This window comes from Panicum hallii, chromosome 9 (genome assembly GCF_002211085.1).
Source record: "Panicum hallii strain FIL2 chromosome 9, PHallii_v3.1, whole genome shotgun sequence".
Taxonomy (NCBI): Eukaryota; Viridiplantae; Streptophyta; class Magnoliopsida; order Poales; family Poaceae; genus Panicum; species Panicum hallii.
The window spans coordinates 6,521,304-6,547,666 of record NC_038050.1 but is presented as its reverse complement, the minus strand read 5'-3'; the positions used below and the strand labels follow the sequence as shown (position 1 = coordinate 6,547,666).

At 47.4% G+C, this 26,363-nt stretch overlaps 4 protein-coding genes across 4 annotated transcripts; 3 read left to right on the top strand and 1 right to left on the bottom strand.

Annotated features, from left to right (window-relative positions):
* Nucleotides 1–985: 985 nt before the first annotated feature.
* On the top strand, nucleotides 986–7,299 carry LOC112873581 (probable histidine kinase 4). Its single transcript, XM_025936589.1, has 11 exons — nucleotides 986–1,574; nucleotides 1,979–2,212; nucleotides 2,315–2,481; nucleotides 3,386–3,604; nucleotides 3,693–3,879; nucleotides 3,969–4,020; nucleotides 4,122–4,351; nucleotides 4,436–4,534; nucleotides 4,702–5,408; nucleotides 5,869–6,357; nucleotides 6,466–7,299. The coding sequence occupies exons 1-11, from the start codon at nucleotides 1,233–1,235 to the stop codon at nucleotides 6,725–6,727; spliced, it is 2,988 nt and encodes a 995-aa protein (XP_025792374.1). The 5' UTR covers nucleotides 986–1,232; the 3' UTR covers nucleotides 6,728–7,299.
* A 3,849-nt stretch (nucleotides 7,300–11,148) lies between these two features.
* LOC112873582 (UV-B-induced protein At3g17800, chloroplastic-like) lies at nucleotides 11,149–13,722 on the top strand. The gene is made up of 3 exons (XM_025936590.1): nucleotides 11,149–11,434; nucleotides 11,727–12,025; nucleotides 12,572–13,722. The coding sequence occupies exons 1-3, from the start codon at nucleotides 11,294–11,296 to the stop codon at nucleotides 13,389–13,391; spliced, it is 1,260 nt and encodes a 419-aa protein (XP_025792375.1). The 5' UTR covers nucleotides 11,149–11,293; the 3' UTR covers nucleotides 13,392–13,722.
* Nucleotides 13,723–13,915: 193 nt separating this feature from the next.
* Nucleotides 13,916–17,975, bottom strand: LOC112873584 (anthranilate synthase beta subunit 2, chloroplastic-like). Its single transcript, XM_025936592.1, has 8 exons — nucleotides 17,742–17,975; nucleotides 17,064–17,224; nucleotides 16,562–16,632; nucleotides 16,428–16,465; nucleotides 16,185–16,295; nucleotides 15,975–16,074; nucleotides 15,049–15,184; nucleotides 13,916–14,363 (listed from the first exon to the last, which is right to left on the bottom strand). The coding sequence occupies exons 1-8, from the start codon at nucleotides 17,839–17,841 to the stop codon at nucleotides 14,256–14,258; spliced, it is 825 nt and encodes a 274-aa protein (XP_025792377.1). The 5' UTR covers nucleotides 17,842–17,975; the 3' UTR covers nucleotides 13,916–14,255.
* Nucleotides 17,976–18,656: 681 nt separating this feature from the next.
* On the top strand, nucleotides 18,657–21,141 carry LOC112873583 (actin-1). Its single transcript, XM_025936591.1, has 5 exons — nucleotides 18,657–18,949; nucleotides 19,447–19,513; nucleotides 19,608–20,001; nucleotides 20,107–20,720; nucleotides 20,804–21,141. Exons 2-5 carry the CDS (start codon nucleotides 19,454–19,456, stop codon nucleotides 20,867–20,869), a joined length of 1,134 nt encoding a protein of 377 aa, XP_025792376.1. The 5' UTR covers nucleotides 18,657–18,949; nucleotides 19,447–19,453; the 3' UTR covers nucleotides 20,870–21,141.
* The last annotated feature ends 5,222 nt before the right edge of the window (nucleotides 21,142–26,363 follow it).

The window sequence follows — 26,363 nt, the reverse complement described above, 5'->3', positions numbered from 1 at the left end:
ATCAAAGAGGGAACACGCGCAGGGGCTCCGTTCCCTGACCAGTAATCGCGCCTCACTTCACTTGACCCATGTTAAGACAGGGCATCGGTGATCGCAGCAAAGCGGAGCGGAGCGGATCGGCGAGAAGATTTGTCCCGGGGGGGGGCATGGCGCCCTGTTGACTGTTGACGACGGCGACCACCGGCTCTGCCGTGCCGCCTCATCCTCGCCGATACGCTCGCTCTCTTTTTGGACCCGCGCCGGATTCGTTGCGCGCGCCGGCCCCACCCAGGGCACCCACGCGGGCGCGGGCAGGCGGGGCCTGGCGAGCGCGCGGCGAAGGGATCTCCCCCGTAACGAGATCCCCGCGACGGCGACGCGCGCACCAACTGCTCAACCACTGCCGGCGACCGCGCGGACCCACCCCCGACCCCGTTAGGAAACCAGGGCCCCGTTTAGATCGCAAATATTTATAACATTTGGAACTTTTTAGTACTGTAGCGTTTTCGTTTGTATTTGACAAATTTTATCTAATCATGGACTAACTAGGCTTAAAAGATTCGTCTCGTGATGTACAATTAAACTGTGCAATTAGTTATTTTTTTACATACATTTACTGCTCCATGCATATGTCCCAAAATTGATGTGATGGAGAGAGAGTGTAAAAAGTTGGAATTTGGAGTGCATCTAAACAAGGCCCAGGGCAAATTCACCAAACCGCAAGGGAGGCGGCCTCCGTGCCCCCGGCCGTGTGGCCGAGCCGGCCGGCGGAGGGCACAAACTGGGGGACGGGGCGCGGACGTGGTGCGGCGGTGGGGCTCGGATAAGGGATAGCAACGGGGCACAGACACCAGCTGCCGGCCGGGGCAGCAGCGGCAGCGGCGGGCGCGGCGACGGGGTGGGGTGGGCGGGGCCGCGAAAAGGCCGGGTCCCATGCCGGTGGCGCCCGCGGGGTGGAGGCGGGGAAAACACACGGGTTATTTTAGTCGCAGCGTATCTCGTGAAATCCAGGAAATTCGATTCACTCGGCGCCCGGCTGCTTTCTCCTCCGTCGCGAAAAGCCGCAAGCCAACAAAAACACATCGAAGCAGCGAGGCGAGGGAGGGAGGAGAGAGAAGGAAAAAAAAGAGGCGAGGAGGCCTCTCTCCCTCTCCTCTGTCAAAGGAGGTGGAGGAGGAGCAGCGGGCGGAAGCAGGAGTGGTTGGTGGCCTGAGCGGCGGCGCATGTGAAGCTGCGGAGGTTGGGGAACTGGGATGGGGGTGGGAGGCGGCGGAGCGGGGGAGGCCGCCGCGGCGGCGGAGGAGGAGGCGGGGAAGGATGGGGAGGGGGCCGGCGGCGGGTGGCGCGTGAAGGTGAGGCTGAGCAGGGGGGTGGTGGTGCTGTGGGTGCTGGTGGCGGCGGTGGTCTGGGCGGGGCTGCACTACCACTTCCGCCGCGCGGCGATGCGCAAGGCCGAGGAGGGGCTCATCAGCATGTGCGAGGAGCGCGCGCGCATGCTGCAGGACCAGTTCGCCGTCTCCGTCAACCACGTCCACGCCCTCGCCATCCTCGTCGCCACCTTCCACTACGAGAAGCACCCGCCCGCGCTCGACCAGGTCCGCGCCCGCCCCCCTCCCTCGCTGCCGCTGCGATGTTTGTGGTCTCTGATGCTCTGCGCGCGCAGTTAATTGCGTGTCTCGCCGTCTTCGGAAAATCCTTGCTGCTCCTTCCATTGCCATAACACCTCGACCATGTAGTAGTACTTGCTCTGCCTCTGCTGCTGCTGGTCTGCTGCTTCCACTTCATTTAATTACTGTCAAGCCCATGGCTCCCTGGTGGCATAGGCTACTGTGCGCGGACCGTTCCTTGCGCCACTTCTTAAATGGAATTCTCTTTGCTGTTTTTTCCCCTCTTTTTTTGTGTTTGCTCGTGTGCGCGTGTGATTTGCCGATGCAGATTGCTGTTCGGCCGATTTGTTTTGTCGGCCGCCGTCTTTATTTTCGTGGGATTTCTTCTGCAGGACACGTTCGCGGACTACACAGCCAGGACGTCGTTCGAGCGGCCGCTGCTGAGTGGCGTGGCGTACGCGCAGCGGGTGGTGCACGCCGACAGGGAGAGCTTCGAGCGTCAGCAGGGGTGGATCATCAAGACCATGAAGCACGAGCCGTCGCCGGTGCAGGACGAGTACGCGCCGGTCATCTACTCGCAGGAGACCGTCTCCTACATCGAGGGGCTCGACATGATGTCCGGCGAGGTCTGCATCGTCGACTTCCGTTTCGTACTTTCGTTCCTTGGGCAACAATTGCTCTCTGCTGGTGTTGGCTCTGAACCTGGGTGTGTTTCTGTGGCGCCGCAGGAGGACCGTGAGAACATTTTGAGGTCAAGAGCATCGGGGAAGGCGGTGCTGACGAGGCCGTTCCGGCTTATGTCGAATCACCTGGGTGTTGTATTGACGTTTCCTGTTTATCTCGTGGATCTTACCGCTGATGCCAAGGAGGAGGATCGTGTTGCGGCCACTGCAGGGTGAGGTTTATCTCCAGTTTTCATTAAGCATTTTCTCCATTCAGTTGATTCCTCTTCTGTGTAGAATCCACTGCCTGTGAAAGCCTATGGTTCTCACTGGGAGCTGCTAAAGCATTGTCAGTGACTCTAGAAATGGAAATAAGACCAGGGTCTGTGAAATACTAGTAAAGAAATGGGACTTCTATAATTGACTGATATCATGTGTTTTTCTTACAAACCAACTTTACTCTTACCCTCTCTCCACCTCTTCTCCAATTGCAGCAACCGAGCTTTAGCGAGGTAAGGGTTATGTTTGGGGGAGAGGATTTCTCTAGCAAGGCTCCAGGGGAGTTAGGGTTTTGGGATTTGGGTTAGGGGCTTATGGCATGTGCCTCCACCCTCCGGAGCTCCAGGCTTAGGGAGTTAGGGGGGATGACTAGGGAAGCTGGCCAGCCTGGTGCCTGATGCCAGCAGCAGCTGAAGAGTGGGGCAGTGAGATTGTGTCGGAGTAGCAGTGGCGTGCAGGGTCGGAGCAGGGGCAGCTCATTAACAGCCCATGGTAGACGGGTTACCATAGTGGTGCCCGTGGATCAAGTGGAGGAAATCACCAGGGGGGGACAAAGCAAAGGGATCAAGATGAGGAAGAATGCTTTTGGATTTAGATCTGACCGTCCAAAATCGAGTTTTTTGGGGGTGGGGGCAGGCATAACTTGAGGCTTACAGAAATGACTTCAACTGCAATTGTGGTCAAAACTACAGTTGTGTTACTTTACCTCACGTGTTACCTTACCATGTCACAAAATCAAAAGATCTAAATGTGTAACTATTCGCACTTGGAATTTGAATTAATAATGGGCAAACATGGCTTTTTTAATTTTTTATGTTTATTATTTTTTTAGAATAATTTTGCTGTTTATTTTCACAGGTACCTTGGGGGAGCTTTTGATGTAGAATCATTAGTAGAAAATTTGTTGAGGCAGCTAGCTGGCAATCAGGAACTGGTGGTAAATGTTTACGATGTCACAAACAACTCAAACCCTCTCCTCATGTATGGATCCGAAGTTCCTCTTGGTAACCCCTCACCATGGCACGTCTGCATGCTAGATTTTGGCGACCCATACAGAAAGCACCATATGATTTGCAGGTAAAATGTGTGTATTTATTATTGGTTTGTGTCGTCTTGTACTTTGGCATGATCTAGTTTTACATCCCACTGTCCATAATCTGAGCAGGTACAGAAACAAGCCTCATGTTCCATGGTCTGCAATTACTACGCCATCTGGTGTCTTTGTTATATTTATGCTTGTGGGGTACATACTTTATGCTGCTTGGAGTCGCTATGATAATGTTAAGGAAGATTGCCGGAAAATGGAGGAGCTGAAAAAGCGGGCAGAAGCAGCCGATGTTGCTAAATCTCAGGTTTAAGTTAGTTGCAATTTTTTGATGTCTTAAGTTTGTACTAGCAATTTTCTTTTGGAATCTAAAAGAATCTTGTTTGTCAATGGTAGTTCCTTGCAACTGTTTCTCATGAGATCAGAACACCCATGAATGGTGTCCTAGGTAAAAAAATTTCGATCCTACAACACATTCCAGCTTGCTGTCATTGTAGCTCATTCTTAGGAGGAAAATCTAGTGATTTGCCCTATTCCTTGGTTTTGTAGGAATGCTTGACATGCTGTTAGACACAGACCTAAAATCAACCCAGAGAGATTATGCACAAACCGCTCAAGTCTGTGGAAAAGCTTTAATATCCCTGATCAATGAAGTGCTTGACAGAGCGAAAATTGAAGCTGGAAAGTTGGATCTTGAGTCCGTACCATTTGATCTGAGATCCATCCTTGATGATGTCATTTCGCTATTTTCTTCAAAGTCAAGAGAGAAGGGAATTGAGGTAACATTCATAGAATTGGTCATCCTGCATGTCTAATTTATTGTTCTATCCTTACTAATTTCCTTTTCCCCTGCAAAATTGTAGCTTGCTGTATATGTCTCGGAAAGAGTTCCTGAAATCTTGTTGGGTGATCCTGGAAGGTTTCGACAGATAATTACAAATCTAGTGGGTAACTCAATTAAGGTAAGTCTGCGTGACCTTTTCTTCCAAGCATGATTATGAAAATGAAGGCCGTTTTATGTACAGACGGAGCATCTCAGTTTTAGCAAAATGTAGGGGAGTGTTTAATTAGCACTCTAGAGTTTGTTGCTGCAATAAGTTCATGATTGATTATTCTTTTGCACTGACAGTTCACAGAACGGGGACATATTTTTGTACAAGTTCATCTAGCAGATCACTCAAATCTTGCAACAGAAGCCAAAGTTGAACCAGTTGCAATTGGGATGAATGGGCATAAAAATGAGACGACTGCTGTAGCAACCAGCGTCTCTCGCAACACACTAAGTGGTTTTGAAGCTGCTGATAGCCGAAATAATTGGGAAAACTTCAAGCTTTTGCTTTCTTATGAGAAAAATGAGATGCCTTATGAAAGTGTATCTGATAAAGTGACTCTTGTAGTAAGTGTGGAAGATACAGGGATAGGAATACCATTGGAAGCCCAAGGCAAGGTGTTCACGCCTTTCATGCAAGCTGATAGTTCAACTTCTAGGACATACGGTGGTACTGGAATTGGACTGAGCATCAGCAAATGTCTTGTTGAAATAATGGGTGGTCAGATAAACTTTGTCAGCCGACCCCATGTTGGCAGTACATTCACATTTACTGCAGTGCTCCAAAGATGTGACAGAAGCGCTATTAGTGACAGTAAGCCTGTTATGTTGCACCCTCTTCCATCCAGTTTTAAAGGTTTATCTGCACTATTGGTTGATAGAAGACCAGTAAGAGCTACTGTAACTAAGTATCACTTGCAAAGACTGGGAATTACCTCTGAAGTTGTTGCTACCATTGAACTGGCTCTTGGTGCGTTGTCTGGGAGAAATGGCCATTCCCTAGCCAGGTACTTCTCTTTCCTACATGCTCTCCAAAGTTAAAACCCTGAAGTGATCTTGAAGATGTAGCTATAGCATAGCATGCTTGCATACTCGCATGAGACTTCTTTTGAACAAAGATATTTGCTTTGCAACAATTTTAGTTGCAGAAGAGTGACCGTAGGCATATTGATTACTTCAAAGCAGTACTAGTTGGTCCTTTTCAATTCTAATTATCAAATTCATGGTGTTGGTTTCGTTTTCTGTTTGTATCATTGCTACTTTGAGCTGTAGTTCATGTGAGGTTCTTGCATATCATTTATACAGTTCATAAGTCATATTTGGTAAATATTTCCAGGAAAAGGCAGTTTTTACTCTTGTGGACTGCCCTACTCAAATGGCTACTAAATTAATTGTTAACTATAATAATTTTACATGCATGTTCGTTCATGTTTCTTGAATCTAACTAGTTCCTAATTCGTTGTGCAGCACAAAGCTACCATGCATGTTGTTGATTGAGAGTGATTCATGGAGCTCAAAGATGGATGTTTCTTTGCGATCTAGACTCTTAGAGATGAAGCAGAATGGTCACACACCTGTATTACCCAAAATTATCCTTCTCACAGCTGCAGAATCGGACAAGCTAAAAGCAAACTATGCTGTTGATTTTGTGATCACCAAGCCTCTGAAAGCAAGCACACTTGCTGCTTGTCTATTCCAGGCACTTGGTATCACACAGACACAGCCGAGCCACGAGAAACGCGACAGCTCAGTTTCTCTTCGTGGGTTGCTTCTTGGCAAGAACATATTGGTGGTTGATGATAACAAGGTAAACCTTAGAGTGGCTGCTGGCACATTAAAGAAATTTGGAGCAAAGGTGGAGTGCGTGGAGAGTGGAAAAGATGCTCTCACCCTCCTACAAATTCCATATAAGTTTGATCTCTGTCTCATGGACATTCAGATGCCTGAAATGGACGGGTATGTTGTGCTATTCAAGCTTTCGCATGTGAACTTGGGCCTGTTCTTTTTCCCTTGTCATTCTCTTGTTTTTAGTTGAAGGCAATACTCAACTACTTTGTACACCAGGTTTGAGGCGACCAGACACATACGGGCAATGGAAGCTAGAGTGAACGAGCAGGCAGACGCCGGTGACGATTCAGAAGCAGACGGCGCGACAGGGGCAGGGAAATGGCACTTGCCGGTCCTTGCAATGACCGCCGATGTCATCCAGGCCACCCACGAGGAGTGCACGAAGTGCGGGATGGATGGGTACGTCACGAAACCCTTCGAGGAGAAGCAGCTCTTCCAGGCGGTGCAGAAGTTCTTGGACCCTGGCATGTCTAGCTAACACCGAAGTGATGCATCCTGTTGCGCGCTGGGAAGCCCTGAATCTGAACTGAGGCAGCCGTTCTCTTCCATTCTGTAATTCCTTAACTGAGGACGTGCTCTGATCCGGAGAAAGCCCGCCCGTCACCGTGGTTCTTCCGGGCTGAGCGCCGGCTCAAGGCTGCGGCGAGGAGCACACGGTCAGGGCAGCACGCAGCACAGGCCGGTGCTGGGTCTGCTGGTGCAGCCGTCGTGTAAATGTATTGTATTGGCAGGGACCCTGTTTATAGCACGTAGTGTGGCGTGCGGCTGCATGCGTGCTGATGAACCTTGAGCAGAGTTTTGTTGTACAGCTTCCACGATTTTTCTGCTCCAGTCCAGTCCGTTGAAGAAGGCAGGCATGCTCGCTGGGTGCAATGCAGCAAACGCTAGGAGGAGATTCTTAGTAGTTTTTGCTGTTTACATTGCATTGGCATCTGTCATGGATGGTAACAACCTACATAAGTCGATGTAATTGGCTCAGGGCATTTCCATATTATGGATATCAATTAGGATGGCATTGATAAGAAACTGTGCCCTCCTGAGATTATGCCATTTTTTTTTGAAGAAATGAGATTATGCAATTTCATTCTTGTCAAAATGTTGCAAGGGAAATCTCCCTGCAAGTTCTCTGGAGCATGCAAGGGACCTGGTCACCTGTATAGTCATGAAACTTGAACCAACAGTCCAAAGGTTTATGGGCCAACTCCGAGGCCTCATGCAAGCCACACAATCATCCAACTCACCCCACTTATGCTCAAGTTCTCGTTCTCCGAAAGATTCAGGTACTCGTCTCAGGTATCCACGGGATTCTGGAACATTCTCTCTCTCTTTTAAAAGAGAGAGAGAAACCTGGTCTAAGAGAAAAATATTCAAGCTCAACATCATCCTGGAACAGGAGGGACGCGAATTCAGATAGCCCTATCTGAAGGCGGGAAAACAAAAAAAAATACTGGCGGTGGGAGCACGTCCACGACACGATCACACAGTCGGCAATGGTTCCTGGCCTCCTCTCCGGCGTCGTGTCTGCACGTCGACCTCAGCGGCTCGCGCCTAACTTTACCAGGCCAGACCAAAACCTCAGGGCAGGGGCACGGCTGTAGCAGCTAGCTTCCCTTCTCCAATCTGCGGTGCCCGAGAGCACCCAACGAGACCACGTCCCACTTCGCGATCCCCACACGCGCACATGACAAGCGGACAGGTCCGAGCGTGAGGCAGAGCACGAAGCAGATAACGAAACCAGCGGGGGAGGGGGAAGATCTTTTCTTCCCGCCGGTGATATCGTCGGTTTCCGGCGCCGAGACGCAGGGGCGAGCGGAGGAGAGGTAGCTCCGCACGCCGCCGCGCTCGGCGTGTGGTGGCGGTGAGTTTGGTCGGGGATGCATCCTGAGGCCGTGGGGCTGCCGGGTCACGGGGGAGCCGTCTCCATCACCGGCGAGAGTTGGAGGCCCCTCCGGAGGCTACGTGGAGCCGTGGATGCGTCTCTGGGCGATGTGCTTGGAGCCGGAAAAAGATCTGTGCCGCTGTGCGCCGCAATGCGCCGGCGTCTAGATTCAGAGAGACTTGGTCATCAGCATCAGATAAACCCTTTTCAGAAGGAAAACATCAGATAATCCTCTAAACATATCCTCGCAAAAAAGAAGCATCATACATACTCCTGTTTGAAAAGGAAAATCAGTTCTACTAGCTAATCCAACCGCTGTATAGCATCTTGGAGTTTTCTTTAGCACGGCTTAGATCAAAACTATCAAAATAAAAATTGATGATACTATAAAAAATAGTTTTTACATACGAGTAAAAACCTATTTGCACTTGCAGAGGCGGGTGCGGTACCCGTCCCTACTTCTCGCAGCTACAAATGCTATTTGCGGGGGCGGATCACCCCCGACCCGCCCTTACATATCAAATAAAAAAAATTGCGGCAGCTGGCAGCCGCCGCACCCCGCGTCGGCAATTGCTGCTGCCTCGTGCCGACTCGGGGCGTGCTGCCAGGGACAGAGAGCATCGCCGCCGCCGCTGCTCGTGCGTTTGCAACCGGAGTCCGCCCATGCGCTCGCTCGCCAATGAATCCACCCGTGCGCTCGCCATCTGATCTACCCACCCGCGCGCTCGCCGCAGCCTCTTGCCGCCGGATCGGGCCACTGCTGCCACATCCGCCTCCCTCTCCCGCGCCGTGCCGTCACTGCTTACCCGTGCCGCGCCGAGCCGCTACTCCTCCCCCGCGCCGACCGCTCCCCCGCACCGGTAGCGCTGCGCGCCGCCGAGGCCCCCTGCCGTTCATCCCGCGCGCTGCTGTCCCCCTCACGCCGCGCAGCCCTCCTAGAGCCACCGCGGTCCCCCTCACGCCGTCGTGGTTCCGGGTGACGGGAGTGAGAAGGGGAGGTGGCGGCGAAGGAGGAGTGGCTCGATCTGCGCCGTCGCAGCCCCCCTCGAGCCGCCATGACTCTGCTAGACAAAGAGGGAAGGCCGGTGGGGGAGGGAGAAGAGGGGAAGGGTGGTGGGGGAGGGAGAGGAGGAAGAGAAGGGAGGGCGGTGGGAGAAAAGGGAATGGTGATGTGGTGAGAGAAGAGGGGATCGAGAGAGGAAGGAAGGAGATTGAGGGAGAGAGAAGGGAGGGGATTGGAGGGAGAGAGAAGGAAGCAGGCAGGGAGGTGGGGTATGTAGAGGCCGTGGCGGCGTGCGATTGGCGGAAGACGAGGGGGCGCGGATTGATGACGTGGATCGGGGAGTGAGCGAGAGATAACTCAATTTTCAAGGGTAGGCGACACCATCACCCGCCCCTAAAAATATATATTTTCTACTTTATTCCGAAAATTTATTTAAATCATTTCATATAGCAAAATAAATAAAAAAGTGAAACTTCTACACTATAGTTATTGCGAACTATAACTAAAAAAATATACCAAGTATATTTTAGTGTATATAAATTGTTAAGATTGTTCAAACCTCAAGGTATGACTTGAGTTGTACGAGATACTGTATAGTCATAGCCATATGTAGGTTTATAATATTTTTTTTCCATTAAATGTCCTTATTAAATAAAAATTTATAAAGTATAAAGTTTTAGATCTCGTCATTCTCTACAATTTTGATACAAAGTTTGATTTCATCCGAGATCATATGAAAATTATAAATTTTTTTTTGTGTGGAACAATTTTTAGGGGGTGATACCATCACCCACCTGCTAAAAATATATTTTTAGAGACGGGTGATGCCATCACCCGCCCGTGAAAATAATTTTTTAGAAGCGGGTCGGATGCTACATTAACCGCACCTCATTTGAGGAGCGGGTTAGCTTTTGACCCATCCTAGAAAAAGACCAGGCCGTCCCTGCAAATCGTCGAATCATTTTTGGATAGTGTGATCTCTAGGTTGTTCAGCCTTTGCACTCTGCTAATTGACGGCATATATTACCTCAGGGGGGCGAAAGGAAGAAATCAGACAAAAGGTGAAGTATCAATCATGTATGATTTGCTGAATCAGATCAGCACTGTCGGGAAAATGCTGATCCGTAATCACACAGTTAGCTTAAGTGGACAGTTGTACGTGTAGAACTCGTCGTTAGGAACTTTATCCGTGTCTGGTTGGTACTTTCGCTTTTAGCATTGAGTGTGCCTTAAGGATGGAATAGTACAGCTGCAGAGGGTGCCCTCATCTAAGTTCAGAACTAGGCTATGAAGTTCACACGGACTCTCAGTCCTGAAGAATCCTGCGTTCCTTGAACGAGACGGCAAATGCTGCCAACACACTCCGTTTGCGTCAGTGTCTCCGAAAATGAAATTATGACCCTATGAAATCGTGAATAACTTCTAGTTACTTCCAGAACATCATGAGTTTCTTTCAGCGGCAAATATAAAAAAGATAATTAGTCGTAACTAGCTGCCCAAGAAAACATACAAAATACAATCACCACTAGAATGCCAAAACTCCTATCAACCCCTAAACAAATGGGACATAAGAAACACAAATAATAACACTGTACTTCCTAGATAACATTACTTATTATTCACTAAAAAGTAACTAAAAACTATCTTTTTACATCAAATTATAGCCAGACTATCTAAAAATATACTTCGACCTTCAAGGGTTGCATAGATCTTTGGAATTTGTGAATTGCAAACCGAGCCCTAGCATGCGAACCACAGGTGTGCGTACCGTGCCACCTGCTCCATCACCCGTATTTTTCCAGCCTGCGTGCACGTTTCCTACTTCATTTTTATTTCCCTCTCGTTGGAATTTTAATTTTTTTTCACACGAAAAAAGTAGACCATGAAAAAGAACAGACAATCATATCGCCACCTGTTCTAACACGCGAGAAGAAGAAACACGGCGATGGCTGCTTCGTTTCCGTCCGCGTGCTCTGACCCCGCGGCCTGCCCCCCTATATAACCGGGCGCCCCAAAACCCCAACCTGACCCAACGAATTCCCAGTCTCCAACCAACCACCGCCGCGCAGAGAGAGATCCCCAATTACGCAACCCCAGGCCAGGCTCCCCGGATTCGCGCGTGCTCCGTCCAGATTCCCGCGCCCTAGGCTTCGAATCGGCCCATGGAGGCGGCAGCAGCAGCCGCGGCGCTCAGGTCGCCCACCGCCGCCGCCGCCGCGGGGCCCTCGCTGCGGCCCGCGGCGCCGGGCGCGAGCTCGCTCCCCTTCGGCCGGAGGCGCGGCTTAGCCTTCAGCTCCATCAAGGTAGGCTTTGTGCCTTGACGGGCGTGTGCTTCTCTCTTGGAAAATGGAAAGGAAGCTGGTTGGATTTTATCTCTAGTTTCCTTGTGGCGTGCTTATCCATTTCATGGCTTTTGTCTGTGTCCTTGCTTGAGGAGGAAGGATTTCACCTTCCTGGGATTGCTTGGTTTTGGTGCGATTGTCCTGCAATTTGTTCATTTTTTTTTATCTTCACACAAGATTCGGCTTGTCATGTGTAATCTGTTTGAGCATGGAAATGGAGTGGTTGCCTGATCCTGCCGGTCGTTACGCGCAGGGTCTCGGGCGGCAGCAGCTCACCTCTAGAACCAAGAGGCGAAGCAGTGTGGTCAGGGCCTCCTGGTCCCCCTCGGATTCCCTGCCGCCGTCCTCGTCGATCGCGCCGCTCAGGATGGAATCGCCGGCGGGGCAGCTCCTCTCGCAGATCCTGCACACGCACCCGCACCTGCTGCCCGCCGCCGCCGAGCAGCAGCTGGAGCAGCTCCAGACGGACCGCGAGGCCGAGAAGGACAAGGACAAGGAGAGCGGTGCAGGCGACAAGCCAGCTCCGTCAGGGGGCGACCTGGTGCTGTACAGGTAATTGTGGTTTTTCGTCATTGAGTTCGTTGCCCTTGTTAATTACGGTGCATCCAGCTATTAGAGGATAGGATTTTGGTAAAGATATTTATTCTGAGTTATCAGATTGCGTATCAAGAGACCAGGCAAAACAGACTCACATAGGGATTGTATAACTGTCAAGCTATCATGACCAGCTGACATGTTGACCTCCTTAAACATTATGTACGGTTAAAATAAATCCAGAAATGTTTCGGGAGATGGCAGTACCATATACTGAGTGATTCTCAGTTGTGTCATGCACAGAGGAAAAGATAAATTATTCTAGCCTATTTGATTGTGATGGAGCTATCATAGTTGATAATATATGAGCAATTGATAATTGTGATTTAGAATTGTTTTCTGAATCACACTGTAGCTTCCTAAAAGGGGGGTTTTCCTAGTGACATCTGAAAGTCCAATTTTGGTTACTTCTAATAATGAACTAGTAGTTTCATGTGAGTTGGACATGGACTGTTGGAAAACTCTTGGCTAATTTCCCCTTCTTGTTTTTTTTCCTGGAAATAGGCGGATTGCTGAAGTAAAGGAAAAGGAGCGGAGAAGGACCTTGGAGGAGATACTCTACGCTCTGGTTGTTCAGAAGTTTGTTGAAGCTGGCGTTTCTTTGATTCCAGCTCTCTCACACTCCATTGATTCTTCTGGAAGAGTTGACCAGTGGGGAGAAACTGTAGAAGAAAGGCTTCAGCGTTTGCACTCGCCCGAGGCCTATGAAATGATCGAGAACCATCTTTCTCTCATTCTGGGGCAGCGTCAAGGTGTTGCCACCGTTGCGGCCATAAGTAAGCTTCGTGTTGGCCAGGTCTATGCTGCATCTGTGATGTATGGTTATTTCCTCAAGAGAGTTGATCAAAGATTTCAGCTCGAGAAGTCGATGAAGAACCTCCCTTGGGGATCAGAAGAGGGAGACGATGTTTTCAATGAAGTTATGACGACCGACTCTATGCCCTCAGCTCAGGCTTCTAGCCCTCATCCGGAGATTGCCTCATGGACCCCACCTAACTTCAGCGCAGGAGGGCCTAGCCAATCTATCAAGCCTTGCCGCCTTAGATCGTATGTCATGTCATTTGATTCAGACACATTACAGAGGTATGCGACAGTTAGGTCAAAGGAGGCCTTTGGCATCATTGAGAAGCACACGGAGGCACTATTTGGGAAACCAGAGATTGTGATTACACCTGAAGGCACAGTTGATTCTTCCAAAGATGAGCATATTAGAATTAGCTTCGGTGGGCTAAGAAGGCTGATCCTGGAGGCTGTTACTTTCGGATCCTTCCTCTGGGATGTTGAGAGCTTTGTGGACTCCAGGTACCATTTCGTGACCAACTAAGATTGGTCCCAAAGAGTCAACAAAGATTCATGGTTTGCATATCTGGTCTGTTGCTACGGGCTTCAGGAAAGAATGTTGTACAATGGTGTTACTGTTACGGCAACCCGTGCTATATGCAATCCTATTTATGATTCGCCTAGTTTTATGGCATCACAGTATTGTAAAGACCTAATGTCATTAGCCTGATATTTAGCCATTAGGTTCTCTATTAACATCTGTATTGCCCCGGGTGCTGCTTTGTGTTGTATTTTATGACTCTCTCCTCTGAAAATTGCAAGAGGAGTCCTAGGCTCCTAGCCAGCTCTTTTGCGAAGCTATTCTTGATTGCCTAGCTGCTGTTATATATTTGACTATTTGAGTGCTTTCCTCCAATTTAGTTCGGAAGGCAGTGCCAAACATCGCATAGATTTTTGCTCTGAATTTGTTCTGTGGTTTAACATTCTTTGTTGTACGCTGCACATGCCTGACGACCGCGAATAGGGATGAAGTCTCAAAATTCACTGCATTGAACTTATGGCCGCGAATAGGGATGAAGTCTCATAATTCACTGCATTGAACTCGAACCAGTTACGAGTTCATTTTGTTCGCAAGGTTTAGAGGTCAAATGCACTAGAGGGGTAACTGAACGTTGGGTGGCCCACTTGTATCCCTTTCCGCCAAAGAAGACACAATTTCATGTCCATTTTGTAATATGACATAGACGTGTGGACATGTACAGTAGTTTGACTTGGAGCGTTGTGACACTTGAACGTGAGCAGCCGAAGTTTACATGTTTGAGCACCAGCGGAATTACGCTGATGGGAGACCAGAATGTATCGTGACAACATGGTAACCACGTATGTCTGCTGCTTCCAACTAGACGAATCATGGAATGCCGTTCAAGGCTTCGTAGCCTTCAATGATCTTGATGAAATTCTTGATCATGAGCCTCCCTTCAGTGGTTATGATGCTCTCTGGATGGAACTGCACGCCCTGCATCATGAATGTTCACGGTGTAAATCAGAAAGGGAGGACGGTGACACGTAAAAGAAAGAAAAGACTGTGTTTTCAGTTGTTTGCATTCATAAGCATTAAGCATGCTAGGCAGATCGAAACAGTTGGTTTGAGCAAAAATAAAAACAAGAATTTCAATGACATGGTAAATAACAGCAATGGTGTCGAAAAGTATACTGGCAAAATGCATATAGATATAGGCTCTACTGGCAACACCAACCAGAGGTCTGCTAGTTTTGCTCAAAGGCAGCCCGAATTCAAGCAACCTACGCAAACCCACCAAGTGTAGATCAAAGTTCCAAAAAAAAACCCTAATCTGCTCCCCTTGGCAATTTAGTTATGGATTGTGTGCTGATAGCCCAGAGGTGAGCACGGAAGAAGACAACTTGTGTTGCTGAACAGGTAATTTCGGTCATGATTCACAATTACAAAGTAGTAGGATGACATGTTTCCATCTCAAAAATTATGACATGTTTCAAAGGCCTTAACTGCTATATAGGCTTCCAGTTATTATGCACCATTTTTGGTCTTTGTGTGAGAGACCACAAATCACAAGGCAGCAGAAGAGGCATTTTATTTTGAGGAAAGAAACTTATAAACACAATAGCAAATTTCTGGGTTACATGATGCTTAGGATCACATCAAAAAAGATATATGAGCATACCTGAATATGTCTGTATTTTCTGTGGCGAGCAGCCATGATCAACCCATCATCTGTCCATGCAACAATTTCTAGGGCATCACGTGGAAAGCTATCCTTTTCAATCACGAGGCTGTGGTACCTTCCGGCTTGGAATGGGCTACAGGACAAGTGATCAGTCTTTTGCATAAAAAGGAGACAATGCTAATAGATAAGTTGAGACTCCAAATGAAGCTTTAGCCTGTTGCAACTGAAGTGTTTCTTCTTTTCAACATGAATGAGATTGGCAAATTCATTGTCGAAAATGTCTGTATCCTATTGCATTTTTGTATGTCGCTGATGCTAATCCAAAAAACTAAATTAGCTATGAAAATTGCACCCTGAAAACAGGGAGTTATATTTTTTAACAAGAAAAAAATTCTCCATTTCAGACCTTCCCTCCTGTACTGTTGACTCAAATGTTAAGAGAAAAATATATCATACTTCTCTACATTTCCAATAGCCCTAAATGGATGCTCCAAAGAGACAACAAGACAAATTAACTTCCTTTCTTGGAGAAAATAAAGATGGTTCAACAATGCTTCTTTGTTCCCTTTGTGCTAAAGCTATTAAATGGAACAAAAGAAGCAATTCTATTTCTGTTGTAAAGAAACTCTACTTTTGTGATAAATAAGTATAAGGATGATAAGTCCAACAATACAACTCTCAACAAAAAACTTGATTCCGATTTAGTGAACCCAAGTTCTTAATTGGCACTATAACTTTTTGTTGTATTGTCAAGCTGTTTGTACCATAGTGAATATCCTTTATCTTTAAATCATGTATCATCATTCCACATTTTGTAGTAAAGCCTTACTACTGTGCTCTTAACTCGGACATACATGAATTGAGCTTATTGCTTGTGGCACTAATAGGCTATATGATAAGCTGGTCATATCAAGGGATCTTACTTTGGAAGACCAGAAAACAGAGTTCCATCAAGCTTCTCATCATAATGAACAAGGGAGCCCTTTCCATGCACAACTCCATAAGGAGATCGGACAACCTTCCCTACAAACATACAATACTTGATAGGAACACTTTCATGCAGAGCAGAAAATCAAGACAGATTTGAAGTTTATAAAGAAACTAATGAAGTGAACAACTTTTTATATACAAACCTCCAAATGCCTCTCCAATGCATTGTAAACCCATGCAAACCCCAAATAACGGTATAGAGGGTCCAAGCTCTGTAACTGTTTGCAAGGATATTCCTGAATCTTGAGGCGTGCCTGCCATTTCAATTTGGTTAGAAAGAAACTGAAGAATACTTAGACATGCCAAAACAGTAGGTTTCAACTTTGAGCTCTGTTGCATCTAATATGTTAGCATTGTTGTATGGAATTATTAAGAAAGACACTAACCAGGGCCTGGGGAGATAAGTATTCCTCTAGGAGAAATCCTGTAGAACAAGCACCACGTTTAGATGATTTTCTTTATTGATAGAAATCAACATGTAAACATGTAAGACTTTATATAGGACAGAACAGCTACCAACTTCTTAATTTCTTCCACGGTGATCTCATCATTGCGATAAACCTCAAAATTAGCCCCCGCCTCTCCCATGTACTGCATATAGATAAATGTTAGGGAACTTCATTGAAATCCAGTAGAGAAGCTGTAAATATTTGTGATGCCTTGTTCCTTTCAAGAATGCATATTTGTTAAAGATTTTCCATTGGACATTCTAAGAAATGTCACAGCTTTGATTGCTTTAAGCTAGCTTCATTCACCAAACATTTTTTTTTTAAAAAAAGGCATCACTAAGGATGTAACAGGGCAAAATTAAAGTTGTTCCATTTAATTATCTGAATAAAGATGGAAAGTATTGTCTTAATAGTAAACACCATAGTTTACCATACTGAAGAGAATGTGGAAAGCTGCCTTTGATACTAATACACTAATTATCCCATCACATCACCAATCTAATTATATTTGAATTTACCATAATGTGTGAAAAAGTCCCTCCATCATTAATGCAGCAAAAATATTGCTTTTACCTGGCATAGATTGTATGTGAAGCTATCGTAGTTGTCTATGACTATGATTGATCTAGTATTTTGCTTTACTCCAACAAATGCATCACCACCTTCCACCACGGAGATAGCAGATTTAGCAACAAATTTTTGTTGTTGAACTGTTGTGCATCCACTCAGAGCCCCTGCATGATGCAGTTAAAATATCTATTGGAATTAAACAAACAGGGCTAGATTCTGTGAATTCTGGGTTTTCTCATTCTTATTATGGGAAAACTTAGCATAGCAACTTCAAGTGATGGAAAGATATCACAGCTTGCTAAAAGAAATCGCATAGACTTCTTTGACCATTCAATTAATTGATCCGCGAACAAGAACCTAGTCTGCTTCACTGAACAGGAAAAGTTAAAAGCAGCATGTTTGTTTCAACACTCCCAATTCCTAAGAGTCAGGTTACCACTACCAAGATTAAAAAAAGGAGGACAGAATACAGATCATTGGTTGGGGGCAGGTAAGACAGAAAGAGACAGCCAACCAGCTTGACCAAGTACACGAAGCATCGCCGGCGGCCGGCGCTCATGACGAAGGCTATAGGTTGCTCCTACCCCTCGGTCGATCTCGGATTCATCCCGATCGAGGGAACACAGCTAAGATACCCGACGGCAACAAAGCAGTAAACACGCGTAGCGCCAAGTCGCTCACCTACGCGGAGGCTGGAGGGGCGGCGCGGCTCGGACCGCGGCGTCGCGGCGAGGGAGGCGGCGGGCTGGATCCTGGCCACGACGCGTGCGGCGTAGGCCATTGGATTAGAGCAAGGAGGCGGGGCGGCGGCGGGGGGTCGACCGGAGCAGAGAGGGGATGCACTGCTCTGCTCGGAAGGCGATCAACTTTCTCTTGTTTGGTGGCGATTGTGCGTTTGATTAATGATCATGTCTTAAGTTGGCTGCAAATTTCTTTCTTTTTTAGGCAGCGTTTCCGGCATTTTTTTTATTTGACGAATTATCATTGACGCATCAGTGCTAGTAGAAACCCGGGACCGTATGTCAGCAAGTTGTGTGTGTTAGATGCTCTTTGATTGCGGTTGTGGTATCTATTGAATACATTGCCGCATCTTAGACCGTGTTTAGTGTTGGAAGCCACACAAGTGAGGAGGAAAAGGCAAAATGGGCGCTTCGATCGTAAAAACGGCAGGCATGTGAGAAAGTTTTGGCAAAAGAATCAATCTACGACTGTTCGGATTCGAAGTTTTGGCAAGAAACGAGTCCTTGCGCAAGATTTTCAAAAAGTCTATAGCATTTTGGTGATAGCTGGCGCGACCTCCATTCGAAATCCTCAAAGCCGTTTCCAGAGGAATCCAAAACCTCGAAGTGCCCAGTAGCACGAGCGGTGGGCCAATTCCCTCTCCCTGGCGCGCCAGCCGCCTCCAAAAGTCCAAACGTGCCGGCCCATCCATCACCCACCCGCCCGAATCTCCGCGCACCCCCTGGAGGCCTCCTAGGACGAGGACGATGGACCCCGAGCCCGAGCCATGCCCCGGCGCCGGCGCCGGCGCGAGGAGTTGTCCGCACGCAGACGGGCACGTCGGGGGCGGGGCCCTGGCTTCCCTGGCCGTCCGCCCTTGGCGAGTGGGAGGCCACTGCTTCCTCCCGCACCGGGTCGTGTGGCGGGGCGCGTGGGGCCACAGGCTGGGGCCGCGGCTCCCGGCCCGGGGCGCCGAGCGCGCTCCTCCGCTCGCGCAGCGCCTGCGACACCCCCGCGCCGTGGCTTATATACACCCCTCTTCCCAACCCTACTCTTCATCACCACCGCTTCGCCCCTCTCCTCTCCTCTCCTCTCCCCTCCTCCCTCTCACCGCCGCGAGCTCGCCGCCCGCTCCCCGCCGCGGATCGCGCCCCCCCCCCGCTACTCCGGTAACCGCCTCGCCACTCACCACCCTGTGTCTTCTCGGTAGAGCCCCCTCCCCTCTCCCACTCCGGGACGGTCCTCTCAGATCCGCCCGGCATTGCTCGCCGGGGATCCGATCTCGCATTCGCGCGCTCCCGCCGCGGATCCGGCCGGATCTCGCGGAAATGGGGCGCGGGTTCCTTTGGAATGATGTAGATCTGCCTGTTCCGGCGCGTGATCTGGTGGCGCCGCGGGCGTTTCAGTAACGAAATGGCCCGATCTGCGGCGCCTTCGGGGAATGCAATGTTTTAGTTTGTTAATTGCTGGTTTGGGGAAGTTTTTTCTATTTTATTGGGAGGGAAAAAAACAGAAACAGAGACTTCAATTGATGCCTTTTTAGAACAGATTTTGTATGTAGAGCAAAAAATGGACACAAATCATCGATTGCTTTGCAATTTGCCTGTTTGCCTTTTTAATTCCTGCTTGATTTGACAAATGTGGCATCGTGCGAGCTTTCCTGTAGGTAGAAAATGGCTGACGCTGAGGACATCCAGCCCCTCGTCTGCGACAATGGAACTGGTATGGTGAAGGTAAGCAACCGTTTTGATCTCTGACACACTCGTCTTCATTTGGTAACTGATGAGGCTCTAACAACAGCAATGTGGGTGCGCTCTTTGATGGCAGGCTGGGTTCGCTGGAGACGATGCGCCCAGGGCCGTCTTCCCCAGCATCGTGGGGCGCCCGCGCCACACCGGTGTCATGGTGGGGATGGGGCAGAAGGACGCCTACGTCGGTGACGAGGCGCAGTCCAAGAGGGGTATCCTGACCCTCAAGTACCCCATCGAGCACGGCATCGTCAGCAACTGGGACGACATGGAGAAGATCTGGCATCACACCTTCTACAACGAGCTCCGTGTGGCTCCCGAGGAGCACCCGGTCCTCCTCACTGAGGCGCCCCTCAACCCCAAGGCTAACCGTGAGAAGATGACCCAGATCATGTTCGAGACCTTCAACACCCCCGCCATGTACGTCGCCATCCAGGCCGTCCTCTCGCTGTATGCCAGTGGTCGTACCACAGGTGAGCTGATTTGATTCTTTACTGAACTGTAGCCTTTTGAATTTTAGAAATCTTGGAAAATGTTCATATGATGAATCAATCTAAATCTGCTCTCTTACCTCTCAGGTATTGTGCTCGACTCTGGAGATGGTGTCAGCCACACTGTCCCCATCTATGAGGGATACGCCCTCCCCCACGCCATCCTTCGTCTTGACCTGGCTGGCCGTGATCTCACTGACTACCTCATGAAGATCCTGACTGAGCGCGGCTACTCCTTCACCACCACTGCTGAGCGGGAAATTGTGAGGGACATGAAGGAGAAGCTGGCCTACATTGCCCTGGACTACGACCAGGAGATGGAGACTGCTAAGACCAGCTCCTCTGTGGAGAAGAGCTACGAGCTTCCAGATGGACAGGTCATCACCATTGGTGCTGAGCGCTTCCGCTGCCCTGAGGTCCTCTTCCAGCCATCCTTCATTGGGATGGAAGCTGCTGGTATCCACGAGACTACCTACAACTCCATCATGAAGTGCGACGTGGATATTAGGAAGGATCTATACGGCAACATCGTCCTCTCTGGTGGTACCACCATGTTCCCTGGTATTGCTGACAGGATGAGCAAGGAAATCACTGCCTTGGCTCCTAGCAGCATGAAGATCAAGGTGGTTGCTCCTCCAGAAAGGAAGTACAGTGTCTGGATTGGAGGGTCCATCTTGGCTTCCCTCAGCACCTTCCAGCAGGTAAATAAACATTGCTTCAATAAACTACATTCCAATTTCTTCAAGGTTAATGGATTTGCTTACAAGTTTGCTTGCAACTGCAGATGTGGATCGCCAAGGCTGAGTACGATGAGTCTGGCCCATCCATCGTGCACAGGAAATGCTTCTAATTCTTCGGGCCCAAGAAATGCAAGCCGAGAGGAGCCATTATCGCCAGCCTCCTGCCCCGTTTCTTTCTCTTTTTGTTGCTGTTTCTTCATTAGCGTGGACAAAGTTTTCGGCCGGTCTATCGTGATCGTTTTCTTCTATTCATCAAGACTGTAATATCTATTGCTACCTATGCTTCTCACTTGTGATTTTGGACGCATATGTTCGGTTTATTCAATTTTAATGAGATGCCTGATGAGGCAACTAGCAAATACATATGGTGTTCTGATTGTCATTGGTTATTGATGTCTTATGAAATGAATGAATAATATCAAAATTTGAGCTCTCTATATCTGTGTTGTTACACGAGCCTTTTGTTGTGGAATTTGGTGCCTTTGTGATGCTTTTAACTTGTCTAGCTTTGAGAATTGAGATGCATCTATTTTCTGATTGCTGAGTCCCAAGTTTCATCAGATTCCCTCCTGCCTTGGTTGCTGTGCTGCTGCATGCATCAGAATTATTCTGCTGTCTAGGCTTTTGCAGCGCATGAGCACGCTTTGCTGCTCAAAAGTTGTTCCGATCGATACATCCTCGTTGGGATGAGGAATCTTTTCTCTTTTCTTCAAACAAAACGCGAGCGAGCCTGGAACCATGTGATGCTTTGGCTGTCGTCTGGTTTTCTACAAGGTATACATTGTGGGCCTCTTAGCTTGTTCCAAATGGGATGATGGTGTGCAATTGCCATGTCTTCGACAGATTGGATGAGCCTTCACCTGATCTGGTCGATCTGGTCAATGCGAGTGCATCTTTGCACGTTATGTGTCCAAAAGAATGTGACTCATGTCACACCTTTGCTTTGTGTGTGCTCCACATGTTCCTGCCTGATAGCTTTGCACTGTGCCTTGTGTTAGATGGGCGTTGGAAATGGACAAATGGCTTCTAAAGGTTGCACAACGCCGCCGTAGCCACACAGGACTAAATAACAGGCCTGCAAATTTCATAGTATCCAAATAGACGACATTTTTTTTTGCCACTTTCTAAGGTTTGTGTGCATTTTATTCAGCTTTTCTGCTTGACTTTCCAGTCGATGAGAGGCCTGGGTAAATTACACAGAAATGTTTAAATTTGCCCATATCCTGTAAATTTCCTTTTCAGAACAGGCTATAGTACATCTGTTCGAATCCAAATATCATCATCACAAGATAACTTGTGTTTACCATGGTAATCTTGGAGTTATATTGAAGCAACAAATTGGGATGCAGATGGGGTCGACAGATGAAACGGCTAGAAATTGAATTCATCAGGGAAATCATCTCTAGCTACAAACACATATATGAAGCAGGAATTGACACAACAGAGGCAAATATGCACTATAGAGCCATGTTCGTCACATTGTACATCGACTAACAATTTGCTGTTTCATGTGAACTATCTCAGAAAAGGCAACCTGAAGAGTTTGCTGTGCAAAGGTGAAAACCTGCCCAGATGTTGATCCTTCCCTAGCATATCTAAGGGCATCTCGGTACAGCCCACTATATCGCAAACATTCGTCCAACACGAAACCATTCTTCGCTTCTTTCGTCCACCGTTTCAGTATGTAAAACTCTGGTATGGCACGCACATCAAGAGCTAAGAATAACCTCAGTATATGCCGACACAAGATCCCAGAACTCTCGAACTTACAGCAACTGCAGTACTGCACTGAGTTCTCTTGTCAGTGGCGTCGTAGCTGACAGTGAATGAAGATCCGGTGTCCTCCTTCATGACTTTATTTATAGCAATCTGCCCATCATTGTTAAGACTGGAAACATAATATCCTAATGATTCGATGAATTCCTCCTCAAAGATGTTGAAGACTGTAACTATGTATATTTCTGAAACCTATTTAACCACGTTTGAGGGAATTCTTAACATAGGTATAGTACTAGATGTGGCCAGATCCTCCAGAGCTTCCTTCTCTGCCCATCCAACCATCGCATGTCCAAATAATGAGATGAAGACTGGCAAAGTTGTTGTTTTGTTGAAATATTTCTTGAAGAAGCTTCTCAAGCTTTCAGGTCCGTGAGTTTCTGAAAGTTCAGCAGTAAAAACATTTTTGAAGTACACAGGAGCCCATCTTTGCCGAATACTGTATAGAGACTGGAGCCATAGGTTGTCATCCAGATCATATTTATCAAGGATCTTCTTCCAACTCGACTCAAATATTTCAGTTGTTTCAGGCTCATTAATTCACACACCAAATTCCTCTTCAAAAGAAGCATATCCAGAATATATGTTTGCTAATTTTTCCTTGCATCTGTCCACGATAAAACTCAATGCTTTCTAAGCATAAAAGTTGCGTTTCTAGCACCATGAGTCATATACCCTGGAAAAAGAATAGTAGATCAAACTCATTCCGTCTATAAATCTACACGTGCAAAAATACGTAGACAATTAACCAAATGAAAGATAAACCGCCATCTAAACTATACATAGCAGTCCATTGAAAGCTTCAGGCTAAAGACTAATTGTTCAAAGTTACAAAATCATGATTAGTCAGGTGCTACAACAGAATATTACAGTAGTGTCACTCTCAATCAAGGCAACCTCGAAGGCCTTTGTTGTTCGCCATCTAGAACTAAACCAATGCCAACGAGACAAGCGCAAAGATCTAAATTTTTCTCGGGGTGACTACAAATTATGAAGTCAATATTCTATAGACTAGAAGAAGGTACCTATTAATATATCATAGAGCTGAAACTATGAAAATATAATAAAATAAATTCAATTACCATTTAAGCCTCTAATTCATACATCTTGAAGCAATTATATTTATTGTTTACCGTCATCAAAGATCTTTAAATATCCCTCTTCTAACTTATTAATAGGATCCATGCCCTGAACCAGGAATTCAATTCCTGAGTTTAGCCTGAGGAGAGGGAATATGTAAGAAATAAATTGTCAATTATAAATCTTAAATAGCAAGCAGACTGGTTTATAATGTAAATATATTGGTTTTGCTGCTTCAGTGTTACTAATTTACATTTCTTGAGAGCACGCAGTCAGTGTTTCCTCCACAAACCTTCAAGTGGTGAGATTGGGATGAACAAATACCAGCCAGAACATGACGCACGAGCGTAGATATTGCAGGAGAGGAGCTCCAAACCAGAAGAGTTTGCATCCAAACAAAAACTAGATAACATTTCTTCAATTCTTTGGTTCCATCTGTAATACATAATGTTAACTGATAACAGATCAATTTGAGAACGTATCACTGATGTTGTCAGTTTGATAATCTAGAATTCAATATGGCAGTTTGATACAAGCAAGTGGTGGTGCGCAAGCGCAATCACAAGTTACAATCCCAATTCACATCAGTTACAGCCTGAATTTTAACATTCAGTCACACGATTTCTGAACTCCACTCTAGATTCACATCAATTACCATCTCCAATTTAGCATTTGGCATGCGTTTATGAGCCCCTTCTTGCTGCCCCCACAGCTGCTTCTTCACAACAGAAAACGAGAACAGTATGACGCCAAGGCTAGGCAAGCAAGCCGCAGACCAGTGCATACCATATTACCATCCATCAAGACTCGACAGCGCTCGCTTTGCGACCTCGACGGTTCGGCGGCGGCGCGGACTCGCTAGCTCTACGGCCTCCACGGCTCGCTGGTCGCGGACTCGGCGGCGCTCGCTCCTCGGCTTCAAGTCTTCAACTGGCTGGTGGCGTCGATGACGCAACGAACCCGAGCAATGTTGGGCCTTGCTTGTTTGTTGCTGCCGACGGGGCAAGCGGCGCCTCACACTTACCGTTGGATGCCGAAGGAACGGCGATACGCGTTGGACGTCCCTCGGAGGTAGTTTTTAGTATGTTGAGAATCTGGTTCCATCCACTCGTAGGCGAGACGCAAAGCAACCAGAGCAAGGCCAGAGAGCTGGAGAGGGATGGGTCACCTTCGAGCAGCCGGATAATCGTACGGACCAACCTCCACGGCCGCCGCCGGCGGTCCACTGCTCGCGAGAAGCTAGGGCTAGCCGCTAGGGCGTCACCACCACCTCCGCCGGTTTCCCGTTGCTCGCCCTGACGCCCTGGGGCTTTTTACATTTTTGCTATTATCACAGACGCAGTCCCAGATGGAGACGCCACGCACGGCAAAAATATCCGTTTTTATAAATTTGTAGGATTTCTTCTAGTTTTAGTGGCAATTTTGTAAGAGTAACTGTAAGAAATGATATTCGGATGAATAATATTTGTAATAATGGTAAAAATGTAAAAAGCCCGACTCCCTGGCTGTCTAAACTTGTCTCGTAGCGGTTGATGGATGGAGTTGAGGCCTACTTGATTCAGTTGGCCCAAATTTAGAGGCTGAAATTCAGCGAGAGCGCGGCCGAGGGCTCATCGCGCTCGGCGTCATGCCAAAGTCCACGCACCAAAGCCCAAAAGGACCGTCGGGCACCATCATGGGCTCATGGCCCAAATCTGCGAGGCAGGGGCAGCCCGTGAGCCGTGTCTGGAGGAGAAGCCCCACAGGCCCACACGCTGTTTGTGCTCACCGTGGAGGAATTGGTGATCCGCTTCACTCAAATGGCTCGCCCAACGGCCGGTCAGGTCAACTGCTCAACCCAACGCCTTCAAATCTCAAAAAAAAAAAAAAAATCAACGCCTTCAAAAAAAAAACGCATTCCCAAGCACAGACGGGGTTATCCATGTCATCAAATAACTGGAGTACCTTTTTAAGCTGTGTAGGGTCAACATATTTTAGTTTTGACTCAATATCCTTTTGTATGTTTCAAATTAACTTTTGAAAATGTTATGGATAGGTTCATCTTTTGAATAGTAGTTTCAGAACTTAACATATTTTTTATATTTCAAATGCATATAATTCTATTATTTTGCGATTAAATTATTATCTTGGTGATTATCACTGTAATACGAATCCTGTGGGAGAGGAAAAAACGCAGAGCACAGCACATCCCTATTTATATTGGTTAAAAATAGCTAAGGGTGCAGGTGAAGATAACACCACGATCGCCCACATGTAATTTGCTAATTACTGTTTACCGTTGAAGGAATATAGCTTGTCTGCTGAGTGCATGTAAAATGACGGCAAGTGCTGCAGGTACTCAAATCTAACAAGCTAATGAACTCTGTGGCGCAACATATAGCTGTGTAGCTGCACGAGCCACCAAGGAATTCATGATAATCTTTTTCCTTTTTTTTTTTGCAAGACACAATCTTTTCGTAGCTAGTTCTTCGCAAAAAAAAAAATGCTCCTAGTTAGCTAGCGATGTGCCCTGGCGAGGCTACAAGAGCTGCAGCCAGAATCTAAGCTTACATACATATAAAAAGCTGGACCGATATGCGTAGCGATTTGTGAATCCTAGATATGATACTCCCAGCCTCCGGAAAGTTGTCGCCGTTACGGCCAGATCGCTATGTGCTCGCCGTCCTTTGATTCGCTCTGATTTTTCTTCCAAGTAGTGGAGCAGAGTGACCACTACGACGGCGTGCAAGATCATGGACTTGGTGCTAG